General features: G+C 27.4%; 3 protein-coding genes across 5 annotated transcripts; 2 read left to right on the top strand and 1 right to left on the bottom strand.

The window, feature by feature from the left end:
• The first annotated feature begins 157 nt into the window (after nucleotides 1–157).
• Nucleotides 158–3,896, top strand: LOC552167 (IWS1-like protein). Of its 2 annotated transcripts, XM_624546.6 has the most exons (8): nucleotides 158–236; nucleotides 426–534; nucleotides 615–2,390; nucleotides 2,475–2,489; nucleotides 2,625–2,985; nucleotides 3,078–3,367; nucleotides 3,436–3,547; nucleotides 3,629–3,896. In XM_624546.6, exons 1-8 carry the CDS (start codon nucleotides 224–226, stop codon nucleotides 3,749–3,751), a joined length of 2,799 nt encoding a protein of 932 aa, XP_624549.4. In that variant the 5' UTR covers nucleotides 158–223; the 3' UTR covers nucleotides 3,752–3,896. The 2 variants fall into 2 exon arrangements, with proteins under 2 accessions (XP_624549.4, XP_006571225.2); XM_006571162.3 differs by lacking the exon at nucleotides 2,475–2,489 and having other exon boundaries at nucleotides 159–236.
• A 1,270-nt stretch (nucleotides 3,897–5,166) lies between these two features.
• LOC552141 (beta-1,4-N-acetylgalactosaminyltransferase bre-4) lies at nucleotides 5,167–12,361 on the top strand. The gene is made up of 3 exons (XM_006571164.3): nucleotides 5,167–6,214; nucleotides 6,290–6,489; nucleotides 11,042–12,361. Exons 1-2 carry the CDS (start codon nucleotides 5,420–5,422, stop codon nucleotides 6,482–6,484), a joined length of 990 nt encoding a protein of 329 aa, XP_006571227.1. The 5' UTR covers nucleotides 5,167–5,419; the 3' UTR covers nucleotides 6,485–6,489; nucleotides 11,042–12,361.
• Nucleotides 7,851–14,906, bottom strand: LOC410688 (RNA-binding protein 5). Of its 2 annotated transcripts, none has more exons than XM_006571163.3 (8): nucleotides 14,761–14,906; nucleotides 13,268–13,867; nucleotides 13,101–13,170; nucleotides 12,020–12,093; nucleotides 11,007–11,120; nucleotides 10,185–10,932; nucleotides 9,943–10,106; nucleotides 7,851–9,842 (listed from the first exon to the last, which is right to left on the bottom strand). In XM_006571163.3, exons 2-8 carry the CDS (start codon nucleotides 13,850–13,852, stop codon nucleotides 8,820–8,822), a joined length of 2,778 nt encoding a protein of 925 aa, XP_006571226.1. In that variant the 5' UTR covers nucleotides 13,853–13,867; nucleotides 14,761–14,906; the 3' UTR covers nucleotides 7,851–8,819. The 2 variants fall into 2 exon arrangements, with proteins under 2 accessions (XP_006571226.1, XP_016773041.1); XM_016917552.2 differs by having other exon boundaries at nucleotides 10,197–10,932.
• Nucleotides 14,907–15,253: the final 347 nt, after the last annotated feature.

Below are 15,253 nucleotides of genomic sequence, written 5' to 3'. Positions count from 1 at the left end.
AAGTAGCCAGTTATAATATATCATAAAAAGATTTTATTTCTTAACTTATTTTAACCTAAATGTATTTTTTGAATATGTTTGTCAATTTTGATTTATTATTAAAAACAAGAAGATATTTTATAATTTAGCAGGACCTTGATGAAATTGTGTATTATTATTTTAGAAAAAGAAGTATCTAATAATTATTTTTAACAAATACAATTGTATTTTATAAATAAGTGCAATGAATCGTGAAGGTAAGTTATATTGTTTAAATTTTTTCAAATTCATTTTTTAAAAAGTGATTATTAAAAAATATAAAAAATAAATCTGAATTTAATTAATAAAATTAAATTTTTTTTTAATATGCATAAAAAGGAATATATTTTATGTATTTTTAAAATCTTAATAAAATGTAATAATCATTTTTTTTTTTTTTATGAAAGAGAGGAGTGAATCAGAAGAAGAACATGAGAAATCTAGAAGCCCATCAGTGGATTCTCAAAGATCTGTTAAAAGTAGATCAAAGTCAAATTCTATCAGTCCTTCTCCAAGGTTTAAATAATTATAATTTTTTTAAATAATTAAAATAAAATTCTATTTTTAATATATCATAATTAAAAATTTTCTTTCAGATCTAATCATTCATCACCTGTACAAGCAAGATCACCAGCTTCTGTGCTATCAAATGCCAACTCTCGAAAATCATATTCTAGATCACCTTCTCGTTCACCTTCAAGAAATCGATCAATATCACCTTCTTCTATTAAAAATCAAAGATCATCAAGATCTAGTTCAAAATCTGGTGGTAGAAAAAGCACTTCAAGATCACCTTCTAGATCTAGATCTCCATCACCTGAAATAGATGGAAAAATTGTTCAAAGTGAATCACAATCACCTGGTGGTTCACCATGTTCAAGAAGATCACGATCAAGATCAAGATCAAGATCAAGAAGTTCTTCAGAATCTAGAAAAAGTTTCAATTTAGCATCTCGAGAAAATTCACGATCTAGATCCAGATCTACTTCAACTAAACGAAGTAATCCTCCGTCTAAATGTTCTTCCCCAAAAGTGAATTCTCGTTCCTGTTCTAGATCTCCTTCATCATTTAAACCACACTCCCGATCAAATTCTCACTCTCCTTCTGCATCACCAAAAGTAGCTATTAGGTCTCGTTCGCGATCAAATTCGCAAAAATCTCCAGAAATTTTATCTCGATCGCCATCGAATAGTCCAAGTCGAAAATCACGTAGTAGGTCCAGATCTCCTTTAGATGAAAAAAAAATATCACTTTCTTCATCATTGGAAGAAAAACGTTCACCATCACCTATTAGAAATTCTCGATCGCATTCGAGATCAAAATCTCAATCGATAGATAGATCAAGAAGAAATTCTCCTAATTTAGACAATAGTATACATTCAAAATCTCTTTCAAGATCTCCTGATGGCAAACATAAATCTCGTTCTCGATCCCGATCCCGATCTCGATCTCGATCCCGATCTCGATCCCGATCTCGATCTCGATCCCGATCCCGATCCCGATCCCGATCCCGATCCCGATCCCGATCCCGATCCCGATCCCGATCCCGATCCCGTTCTCACTCTCGTTCTCGCTCTCGATCTCGTTCTCGATCAAAATCAGTTTCTGGATCAAGAAAACAATCACCTAATGTATCCCAAAAAGGATCTAGATCACCTTCAGCGGAGCATAAAATAATACATTTAAGAACACCATCAAAATCGAGACATACATCAAAATCTAGATCACGTTCAAGATCTGGTTCAAGAAAATCAGTTTCAAGATCAAAATCAAGATCTGTGTCTAGATCACGTAAAGGATCACACTCTCCTAATTCCAGGAAAAGCTCTCGTTCGCGATCAAGATCTAGTTCTAGATCATCTAAATCCCGATCTCGATCTCGTTCCAGTTCAAAAATATCTCGCTCTAGATCACGTTCCGGATCGCGATCAAAATCAAGATCGCTTTCAGGTTCACCATCTAGATCACATTCAAGGTCACATTCACCAACACGTTCACGATCAAGATCAGTTTCAGTTGCCGGATCTAGACATTCATCACGATCCAAATCAAGATCGAGATCTCGTTCAGCATCAAAATCCAGAAGATCAAGAAGTCGTAGTGAAGATTCTGAAGATGCTATTAGAAAAAGAAAAAGAGTCCTCTCCGATTCTGAAGAAGAGGATGGTGTTAAAGCGACAAAAAAAACAAAACATGAAATAACAGATTCAGAAAACGAAGTAGATGATGATGTAACAAAAGTGAAAAAAGCTGAAGATGAACAAGAGGAAGAAGGTGAAGAAACAGAAAACAAACAATTTCAGGATGTTATAGCTAATGAACAACAAGAAAATGAAGATTCAGATGATGGAGTAATGGTAGATGGTGGAATGTAAGTGATTTAAAGTAAAATATAATATATATTTAAATTATACGTACAATTTAATATATATAATATTTAATATATGCTTATCAGGAGTAGCAGATATCTGTGAGTAATATATAATAATAGATTAAGAATTATAATAAAATGTTATTATAATGTTAATTTAAAAAAAATATTTAAATTAAAAAATTTTATAAGATATAATTAAATAAGTAACAATAAATATATTGATTTTTTTAGAGATGATTCATTATCAGATTTTGATCGCATGATGGCTCGTAAAAAAGAAGAACAATCACGACGACGTAAAAGAAAAGATATTGATATAATTAACGATAATGATGATATCATAGCTCAATTATTATCTGATATGAAATCTGCATCGGAAGAAGATAGAAAATTAAATCAACAAAATAAACCAGCTACTAATAAAATAGCAATGTTACCAAAAGTATTATCACAGCTTAAAAAACACGATCTTCAATTGGCCTTTTTGGAACACAATGTATTATCAGTTTTAACTGATTGGTTGGCACCTATGCCTGATCGTTCTTTACCATCTTTGAAAATTCGAGATAGTCTTTTGAAACTTCTGTGGGAAGTAAGTATATTTTTTGTTTATATAGAAATAAAATATATAGAAATAAAATTATATAATATTTACATATAAAATATGTTTAATATATATTTCAGTTTCCACGAATTGATCAAGCTTCTTTAAAACAATCTGGTATTGGTAAAGCTGTAATGTATCTTTATAAGCATCCTAAAGAAACTAAAGAAAATAAAGAACGTGCAGGAAAATTAATTAATGAATGGGCACGTCCAATATTTAATTTATCTGCAGACTTTAAAGCCTTATCAAAAGAAGAAAGAATGCAAAGAGATTTAGAACAGACACCTCAAAAACGAAGAAAAACTGATGATGGTAGTTCTTCTCAAAAATCACAAGATATTAATAAAGCTTTGAAAGGAGATGCTAAGTAAGAATTTTTTATACTTCTAATGTTAAAAATTTCATTTAAATAATCCAATTAATTTCTTGATTTAGACCATTGAGACCTGGAGATCCCGGTTGGGTTGGAAGAGCTAGAGTTCCTAGACCTTCTAATAAAGATTATGTTATAAGACCAGATTGGAAATCTGATGTAGATATTAGTAGGGTAATTATACATATTTTATTATTTTACATATTTCATTATTATTAACATAATTTAATATTTTTAACTGATATAATATTACAGAGCACTAAGAAACAAATGAACAGATTTGAAAGGCATATGAAAAATTATATAGATAGTAAACGAATAAAAGCAACTAGAAGAGCTGTGGATATATCTATTGAAGGCCGTAAAATGTCATTATGACTTAAAATTTTTTTAATTATTATAACAAAGGTGATATATCCTGTGCAATTATGCACAGATATCAATAATTCTGATATTAAATTGTAACTTAAGATTATATCACACAATTGTGCTTAATAAAAATGTTCGATACATGTTCACTTTATTTTTGTTATATAACTTAAATATTAGCGCAATTTGTAATCTAAATTATTATATTGATATTTGAGTATTTAAAATTTAAATTATAAAGAATAATTTATAATATATTTTATCTAAATCTTAATTACTTACAAGTTAAATCTTAATTATTTACTTACAAGTTAAATTTAATTATTAAGTAATATATATTTATAGATCAAAATTTATTAAAAATATTATTCAATAATAAAAATAAAAAACTGATGAATAGATAAAAAAAATTTTAAAAATCTAAATTTTAGAATCCAAAACTTACTTAAGATTTTTTAAATTAATTTAATTTAGATAATTAATTTAGATTTTAAGAAATAATATGAGTTTAATATAATTTTAAAAAATTTTAGTTTGTAATAAAATTAATAATAAAATAAATTTTATTTTTTGTAGATAAAATTGGTGATTCACTGAATATTATTTTATCGCATCGCATATTGGTGGAAAATCTACGCAATATCAAGTTGATTCTAAAATCTACGGAAGTTTTCATATTTTGCTAAGAATAATCTTGTTAATATTTTTCAGATAATTTTTATCGAAATTATCAAAGTTACGATGTATAATAATTGAATCAAATAAAGTCTATTAAAATTTTTAATAATAATTTATACTAAAAAAACAATAAAAATCGATAATATCTCGTGCGTATAAATTATAGAGCAAATAGAAAAAGTGGAAGTGGAAAAAAACAGGGATATAAAAATGTTGAAATCGTCGCCATTTTCAAAATGTTATAAATTACAAATATACAAAGAAAGAATAGCAAATAATAGAAAAAGAATAGAAATAAAATAAGAATTGATCATCAGCACCATCTTTTGAGTGCTAAAGACATGACTTTTAGAAAGATATTATTAATATTCAAGAGATGGCACCCATTTTCAATTTTTATTTGCTTTTAGAGAAATGTCTATTTTTCTTTCGTTATTTATTTTTTTTATTTATATTTTATTATTTATTTATTTACAGTATTCTAAAGATAGCATTAATTTTATAATTTTTATTTTATTTCTCTCTTTCTTTTATCATCTACTATTCTTGTCTGACGTTATGAAAATTTTTTTCATAACATCAAGATCGATTCAAAACATGGGATATAAAATTTCATAAAATGTTATCTCTATTTTTATTCGATTATAATTTTATTTTAATTTTATATTAAATCGATAACATTAACAGGATATGAAAATGGTGGCCATATGATTCTCGAATTCTCGAAACAAAAAAAACATTGTATGAGTAATCTATTCCATATTTTATCTGTGGTGTAATATCATTCCGGTATCGGTGTCAAAATTGAGTTCCTACATTTATATATTCGAAAGTGTTTTTATAAATATTTTTATTTCAATTCAAGTTCTATATTTATGTTAAAAAAAAATGATATTTTAAATTATGTTGATTTTTAGTAATGAAATTATCAAAAAAGGCAATCTTAAGAAATATAATGTAATGGTTTGAATAAAATAGCTAAGTGAAACGAAGGTTAGAATGAGAAGTATTGTTAACATTTTGAAAATCTTTGTCGCTTTTTTTTATGATTATGCACGAGGATTATCATACACTATTATTACGATTTTGGTTTTGGGTTATTGTTTACACCCGGCTCGATTTGCTTCACATTATACTTTCATAAAAACAGAAGATATTTACGATGAAATGGAAAAATCTTATCCAGCAAGGGATAATTCATGCACAATCACGATCAATCATCAAAAATCTCAATTGCTTTATCCCGAAGAACATCCTCGAGAAGATCCTATAGCAATGGCGCGACGATTAGGTATATTACCTGGCGGACAATGGAAACCATTAAATTGTCACCCTCTTTTCAATGTGGCTATTATTTTACCATATAGAAATCGTCAAACACAACTTACTATTTTTATGAATTATATTCATCCTTTTCTACAAGCCCAAAATCTTGATTATAGAATATTTGTGATAGAACAAAGTCCAATGCGTGAATTTAATCGTGCTAAACTTTTCAATGTTGGATATGCAGAAGCAACTAAAGTAAATGACTTTCACTGTTTCATCTTTCAAGATGTAGATCTCATACCTCAGAATCCTGACAACATTTATGCTTGCACTAAGATGCCCAGACATATGAGTTCAAGTGTAAATACATTTCGTTACAATTTACCATATAGTGGTTTATTTGGAGGTGCAATAGCATTAACTCGAAAACAATTTGAAAGAGTTAATGGATTTTCAAATGTTTTCTATGGATGGGGTGGAGAAGATGATGATTTTTACAGCCGCTTACAATCAAAAGGTTTTCAAGTACGTTAATTATCAATATCATTAATCATAATATCATAAAAATATTAAATTGTTTTTATTTAAATTAAATTTTAGGTTACACGTTTTGGACCTGATATTGCTCAGTATTATATGTTAGTACACAAGAAAGAATCTCCAAGTAGTGCTAGGTTTGAAAATCTTGAAAATAGTGCTAAAAGATATGATACTGATGGAATTAGTAATTTAGAATACAGAGTTCTGAATCATCAACTAAGGCCATTGTATTCTTGGATTTTAGCAGATGTTTAGTTTTGGTTTGTATTTTCTTTTCTATTATTTCTTTTACATTATTATTAGCTATTTTTTTATTATTACTAATAAAATAAATATAAAATTATATATTTATTTTATTAATTATATTTTTATTATTTTTATTTTATTAAAATAATGAAATTTATTTCCATGTTATTTAAAAATTGAAAAAATTTTGTAATAATTTAGTAATTGGTAATTTCAGATCATTATTTTAAAATCGTTAACTTTTCTTGAAATAACATATGATTTTTATGTTAATACATAATATTTTATTTATAACTTTGCAATTTAGAAAATATAAATTCTTTAACATTTCATTGTAATATAAATCAAACCAAAGATATTTATAATAATATATTAGGAAATAAGTTGCAAGTATATAATTAAGTAGAAAATTATTAATCAAGATAAATTATTAATCAAGATAATAGTTAATTAATCATTAATATTGTAATATGATATTAAAATTCAGTTTAGTTTAGATACAAAATTTTTATCATAATTTTTCAATTCTTTGAATATATTATATAGATATGTAATATTTTATGAAAGTAATTTTTTTGGAAGCAAATGCAGATTTAATAGTACGAACAGTACGAAAATTCTATATAAATTGCAATTTGTTCCTCTAATAATTTTAAAAAATCAAAGTAATAGTATAGATATAATAATAATGATATTTCTAATATGGATATTATATATTATTTCTAATATATTAATATTAACTTAAATTTTTAATACTCAATATTACTTTTTAGTATTATATTTATATCAACAGAAAAAATTAGTATTATTATAATGCCATCAATGAATGAAAATTTAAGATACATTAAATTATTAATTTGAATAAGTTCATAATTATAAATATGAAATATAATAATAGATATATTTTAAATAATTTTGGAGTTCATAAATATTATTTGCTAAACTAATTTTTGAATAAATAATGTGATAAATTTATGTATATATATATATGTAAAGAAGAATAAGATTTAGAACTTATGTCTAGTATGATTAAATTAAAAATTTTACATTGTTCAAAATATTTTACTTGTACAATTGCCCTAGTAAATATTAGAGTATGTTTCAAAAAAGAAATGTAAAAATAAGGTTGTAAATTTTGTTTCGAAAATAATATATAATTTTTTTTCAAAGCATTTAAAGTTATATATTTATTATATTTTAATGACTTTAATTTTTTGATTTCGAAGGATCAGTATAATTAATTAAGTATAATTAATTAAACATTAAAAAATACGCTATTTTTTTGTAAATCTAATATTTAAATTTTAATTATTAAAACTTGATTATTTGAATTATGATTATTGAAATTGATTATTTAAAGATAAATAGGAGTGTATTTTAAGCAATAACGCCTTATTTTTATTATCTTTCAACCTGTTATTTATTACATGGGTTTAGCATGTGTAATTTAAAAAAATAACGATAAAATGTATGAATGACTGTAGAAATGTATATGTATAGTGAAGATTGTGATCTCCAAAAATACGGAATAAATCATAATAAAAAGAAATATGAAATATATATGTAAGAGTATAAATATAACTATCTTCTTATATATATATACATATATATGTATGCACGTAAAATTGACATAATTACATCATAAATCATGAAATTTAATGTAAATCAGTATAATTAATAAATATACGATAATGGTGATATTCACTAGTGGTGAATTTAATTGTACTGAATCATAAGTATGCGAATTAATTTTTATTTAATAAGCATTACGAAATTTAAATGGAATGATATAAATTAATTCTCGTTAAATATTTCATAATGCTTCGGTATAAAGTACGAAAAGTACTATATTGTGCACAAATAGTTGGACAAAAATCGCTGAGTGAGAGAATTATTATTTAGTTACTGGTACTTGTGATACATTCTTAGGTATATATTTTCTAAGTATATATAATTTTTGTTAAATAAAGAAACATATATTATTGCATATTATTATGTCGTAAACTTCAAAAGTCATATGAATAAAGTGTCAAAACGTTATATTTTTTCTGCCAGCTTATAAGATAACATATTAAGGTTCAAAATATGCAAAAAATATATCTAATAACATAATTATTCTTTGTTGTCTTCAAAAATCCTAAAATGATAAAATATAATACCAAATTGTAAAAGAAAAAAAAGCTAATAAAAAAATTCTATGTATTCCTAAGAATGGATTATCACGCTTTAATTACCAGATACAACCAGCATATTCGGATAATGCATATATATACCTATTTATCTATGAAAAATTGAGTACAAGTATTATTTATATATAAAATCTATTTTCAATGATCTCAAGATATTATGTATCAGATAGTTCTTGATAACGCGCATACATCATTTTCTTTACGCAATCTTTATATGTATCTCCCGGTAATGCACTATATGAAGATGATTTCGCTCCTAAACCAGCTGTAGGAACCCTTCTTTCCGCTTCGATAATACTTGTCCTACCTTGATTTGACTTGCCAAGTCCCATACCTTCACTCCATCCCATTTTTTGTAAAAGCTTATTACCAACATTATCTGAACCAATACCAGCTCTGGTTGGTTCTTCATATGATACTGGTATTTCTTCAACTCTAGTTTTTAAATATTTTTCTTTAAGTTTATTTGGTTGCGGAGGTTCTGGTTCACCATACTTCGCTCTCCTTTCTTTAGCTCGATCGCGATATTTATTGTTTCTTTGTTGAGGATCGTTTGGATCTAAACCGCGTACTTGATACCAATTCTCCAAATTTTGTTTGTGAAGATCAGATAATTGTTGATGACGAAGCAATGCTTCTTTACTTGGAAATTGTCGTTTACATAATAAACATGCTAATTTACTCCAATCTGTATGTTGTCTTTCTTCCTGTTGCACATCTTCTATTTCCTCTTCTGTATCGCTACCGCCACCATAAGCAGCAACCAAACCATTATTTCCACTCTGATCTTCATCTTCATGATAAGAATTTGCAAGAGATTTTTTCTCTAATATCGCATATCCTGCATCCGCAGCTCCACTTCCAACACCTTGATTGCCATCACCACCAGCAAATTCGGAATTCCAATTACTTTTTGCATTCTCTTTCTTTTGATTCAAAGTTTTTGCCCAACGTTCCATATCCTTTGCTATTTTCTTTGCCACTTTAACTTTATCCTGTTTGCTGTCTTTCTTTTTATTTTCATCTTCTTTCGAAATTTCTTGAGTCGCAGTAGTAACTGACGAAGTTGTTGCTTGATTCGTAATCGTGTTTGTTGAATCAGTATTACTAGCTGTCGCAGTTATTGTAGTTCCACTAGATGTAGATGTTCCTGTTGCTTGAGCTACAGTTGTAGCAGTCTGTACATAAAAAATAATTCAAGATTAAAATCAATTCAATTATTAAAAACTTTAATAATAATTATGTAATAATAAATATGATTTTTAATTAATTAATTACTTTTGCTGGTTGATATGAAAATGATTCAGCATCCCAATATAAGAATTGTTGCGTGTGACTATTATAATAATATTGTGAATTAGGATCATAATATAATCCTGTACTTGGATCGTAATAATAACCTGATGATTCATCATAATGATAAGTGCTAACATCTGGTACAGCTGTAAAAAATATGAATGTTACAAAAATCCATATCATAATTAATTTATTTGAAATTGCGTCATTAAATCGAAACTAACAATATATTTTACCATCGCTACCATGTGCGGGCACTCTTCCAGTTGCTAAAGCAGTACTAGTAGGTGCTGTAGGTGTTGGTCTGTTTTTCATTTCTTCAGAATCTCCTAATTTTCTAGATGCTTGTAATTGCTGTATGGCAGATTGTGCTACAGCTGCAGCTGCATTCACTCGATCAGTCTGATTTAAAGATGGCAAAGTAATAGCAGATCCTTGCATTATTTGATTTTGGTAATATTGTGTATAATACTGAAGATAGTGAGCTTTCTGTGCAGGTGTTTTAGCGTATAAATTAGCGCTATATTCTGCTAATTGAGCAACATCGTCTAAAGTATATCTTTGTGGTTGATTATCATTTCCTTTCCATGTATTGGTATTATTTATTTGATGAAGTTTACAATAAGTAATTTCCACTTTTCTGCCATCTACTACCAATCCTTGTTTTGTAAGAGCTGTGTGTAAATACATAGCATCAACAACATTGCCCATTTCTAAATAACAAACACCTCTTGATGTATTTGTAAGTGAATCACGTCCAATACGGATGCTACGTATCGGCATTGATGAAAGATTTTTCATTGCCTGTAAAACTGAATCTTCAGTCGTCAATACATCCAATCCTCGAAGAAGAACTGTATTCGTAGGATGAGGACTAATTTCATCACTACCCTCCCCACCTTCTTCACTCTCTGCTCGAGAGGCAGAACACTTGAAACATGTTTCACGCCTTTTGAAATTATGTGCACCACACTGTAACAAAAATATAGCATTGCAATATATTTATATTGTATTAGATAAGTAATGAATCATATAAATAAATTCACCTTAACACAATGCCAATCTTGTGTATTTTTTGCAGGTGGTTTATCTACATGGCAATCTTTTGGTATACTGTACTGCATCAAAGCACGATATTGGTCCTGCAGCATCAGTACTCCCTGAAACAGAGAATTTCAGTGTTATCCCGTCCAATATCCTCCCAAAGCAGTTGTTTATCCCGTAAACTTTCTTCTTGGTTGACGAAATTATTATTTTTTTTTTCTACTTCATAGCTTTCCGTCTCGAATGAACAGTAAAGAAAATGTCTTGGTCTTAACGTGGGCCATTCCACACGACTTGCGGACCGATTACATAATATGTATGTATATTATATATATATATATATATATATATATATATGTGTGTATATATATATATATGCGTGAAAATTTTTTTTTGATCAAAAAATCGAATTTATGAAAACAAGCAAACATACAATAATTTGTTTGCATATAAATTTATGCGAACAAGAAAAAAAATCGTGCATCAAAATTTTCATTCTTTTAAAATGCTTAACCAATGAATAACTGCATCGAAAGAATAAAGTTAAAATAGTAAAAGCAGATTTAAATATAATAAAAAAGAAGCATTTTATGTAATATCATGAACGTAGCAAAATATAATTTTTAAAATAAATCATGCCGAATAGAATATCTATATTGTATATAGAAGATAAGACGATTGGAATGACCCTCCTCCAATCTTCATTGTTAGTCCACAAACTTTTATGATAGATAGAGGATAGGTAAAAAGCTCGCGGCGCGGCCTTTCAATATAATGTAATTTTATAATCCAATAGACGGAATTGCGAGCGAGTTATAAGAAAAATCTGCAAAGTATATGGGGACTCCTAGATAAATAATTAGGTACGGTAGATTGAAGTAGCCTTTTTTGATAGGTGCACAGCCATGGCCATGGGGAAGGCCAAAGGGCTGCGTTACCGTGCCTTGCCGCCACGGGGCGTCGGTGGCACGCGTACAACGCATCGGTTGGGTATCTGGACTGAACTTCTTTCTACCTGTTTCATCTCCATCCACCGTGCGGCCTCCTGAGTCGCGTTAAACTCGACGAATGCAAAACCTCGCGAAGCACCTATACAGAGCAAATACACACATATCCAAAGTTAATCCACGTTTTGCCTGGGAGTCTCTACTCTGAGAGGGCAGGCAATCACAGCACCAACCATTGACAGACTGAGTTTCGAACGAAGTATTTTCTTCGCTTCGTCGCTTGCTTTCATTTCCATTTGCCTAAAGCTCAGCAGAATGAATTCTACACGGGTGACAGACGATTTCTTTGGTATCTTTACGCGAACTTTAGTTTACTTTAATGATAAACCTACTAAAATCTTTTAGTCTCCTTTTTTTTCGCAATCGTGAATAGATCAAAGACATAATAAAAATTGTATAGAAAATACTTTTCTTCCCAATAATTTCTATATTATATAATCGTTAATAATATTATTAGAAATAAATTTGATATTTCATATAAAAATACAGTTATATTTTGTTAAAAAAGGGTCACATATTCTATTGTATCTATTTTATACAATAGAATATAAAAGTCTCAATGATTTTCATTATATTTTAAGATTAGAAATTTATATAGAATTGGTTGGTAATCTCATTTTCCAATTATTTTAAATATAAAATTTTAATTTTCAGAAATATTTTACATCACCCTTGTAAGATGAGTAATGATGATTTGATTTCCCTCAAAATATTCTTCCTATGTAACAAATTCTGTTCTTGGTATGAACTTACCTGATTTTAAGATCAACAAATTAATTAATGAATATTCAATTGACAGCTATTATATTGATTATTTTGTAATAATTTTGGGGTATGCATGATTGGTACCGATATAATACTAATATCAATGTTTGAATACTATTGTAAAAAATTGTTTGAAATTTTTTTGATCAAGAAGGAAATTTTACTACTATTAACAATTTCAAACAATTTTTTAAAATGTTCATAAAAATACAACTATAACTTATGCTATATAGATCTAATATAACTTGCTTAGATAAAAAGCAATTCACTAATTTGCATATTAATTTTAGGGGAAATTGAATTTATAAAAATGAAGATAGTTACCTGTATCCTTTTTACGAATTAGCCTGATGTCCTTGGGCATGAGACCACAGTTGAGGATGTCTTGCCGCACCTGTGATACACACATCATAATAATAATAGTGATGTATGCTTGCAAATGCTGGCTCACGAGTGGCCAATTATGTTGGGCCGCTAAGTTGACAACCTACGTCATTTTCTGTAATGTGTTGAGCAAGCCCACGAATCATTATGGTGTTGTTTGGAGATTGAGATTTGTAGTGGATGCCTTCCATGGACGAACCATAAGTACGTCCATGGTCGTGCTCAAAATCCATACTTTCACGGCTATGATCGTCATCGCGATCCCGATCTCTTTCCTCGCGTTTCCCTCTACGATCTCGATCTCTTTCTCTATCTCTATCTCTTCTAGAGCGATCTCTATCTCTATCGCGATCGCGATCCCGATCTCTCTCTCTTTCTACAGAATCTCTGTCTCTTTGCCTTCCGTAACGATCTTCTCTGTCTCTATAGTTACGATCTCTGTCATCTCGGCTACGATCCCTTCTATCCCTTGAACGATCTCTTTCGCGATCTCTATCTCGACCTCTATGATTTCTATATTCTGGACTACGATGATCTCTATCTCTATGATCATTGTCACGATGTTCTCCATACTCTGGTGATCTACTACTTCCATAGTCATTACGATAATCATAATCTGAATTATGCCCTCTTCTTTCAGGACCATAACCTGGTTCCCAGGGGTCAATATTATTACTGTACATGTTGTCCATGTACTCAGTTAATTTCTGAAACAAATAAAATTTTAATTACAGTTATATGTATTAAAAAATAAGAAATATAAATTTAATTAATTAATTCAATAATAAATTTAATTAATAATTTTAAATTACTTTAAAATTCAAAAAATTAGCAATAATAAATAATAATAATAAAAGTCATTAACTTAAAGATAACATATAATATTATATTAAATTTAAAGATAGAAAAAATATTAAATTAATATTTATTACTTTATATATATATATATATATATATATATATAATTTATTATTTTATAATAAATATTTAATATAAAACAAAATATTTTAAATGAAAATAAATTAATTTTATTCAAATTAGATATGCGCACGCAAGTGCGCTTGTATGCGCTGAATATATATATATATATATATATATACACATGTATGTATATGTATATATATATGCATATATATATATATATATATATATATATATATAGTATATTTAATACATATTTTATGAAATCAAATTATTTGTAAAAATATTAAATTTAAAAAAAATATATATATATTACTTTTTAGAAATAGGTTTAAAGAATAGCTAAGTTTATTTCCAATAAAAAATAATTTATTGTGCGCGATCATTTTAAATTAAAATGACAGATTTCACTTAAGATATTAAAAGCATTTTTACGATCAAAAAACATAATGACAAAGATATAAATTTTATTATTATTTCTAGCAAGATAAAAATTGTATAATAAAATTCTATTAAAAAATAAAATAAAAAACAATAAAGCAAAAATATCGAACTTTGATTTACAAAGACGAACGAAATATCATGAGATTGAAGTCACAAATCTTTTGAAATATATTTGATTTTTAATCAAATGAATTTTATGCTCTAGCAAATCTACATAAATTTCTTTTTCACTTACTTTACTTCTTATTTACGCAAATAGTCGAAAATTAATATGATGTGCACAATGGCGTGGTTACACCTTCTGTTCCTCTTGAACAATATGGCGTCATATGTGAAAGACGAACCCATTACGTGTTCAAGAAATATTTTCTATCTAGAAATATTTTCCAGATGGCGCTTTAATTTATTCAATGACGTTTTATTTTATTAAAAGAAGAAATTTTATTTTAGAATTTTATTAAAATTAGTTCAATATTTATAAAAATCAAATAATTTTAATTTTTTAAATTAAATATTTATATATCATATATTATTTTAAATAAATTATATTTAATAAAATTATAATTATACTTTATACATGTGAAGTAGTTCAAATTCAGTTTTTAAGCAGTTTTCATGAAAATATTGCAAACGAGTAATATGATATATAAATATAAAATAATTTTCACAAATAAACACACATTATATTATTAAATTATATAAATTTAAAAACTTAAAATTTATATATT

This window comes from Apis mellifera, linkage group LG1 (assembly GCF_003254395.2).
Source record: "Apis mellifera strain DH4 linkage group LG1, Amel_HAv3.1, whole genome shotgun sequence".
Lineage (NCBI taxonomy): Eukaryota > Metazoa > Arthropoda > Insecta > Hymenoptera > Apidae > Apis > Apis mellifera.
This window is presented reverse-complemented; position numbering and strand designations above follow the sequence as displayed.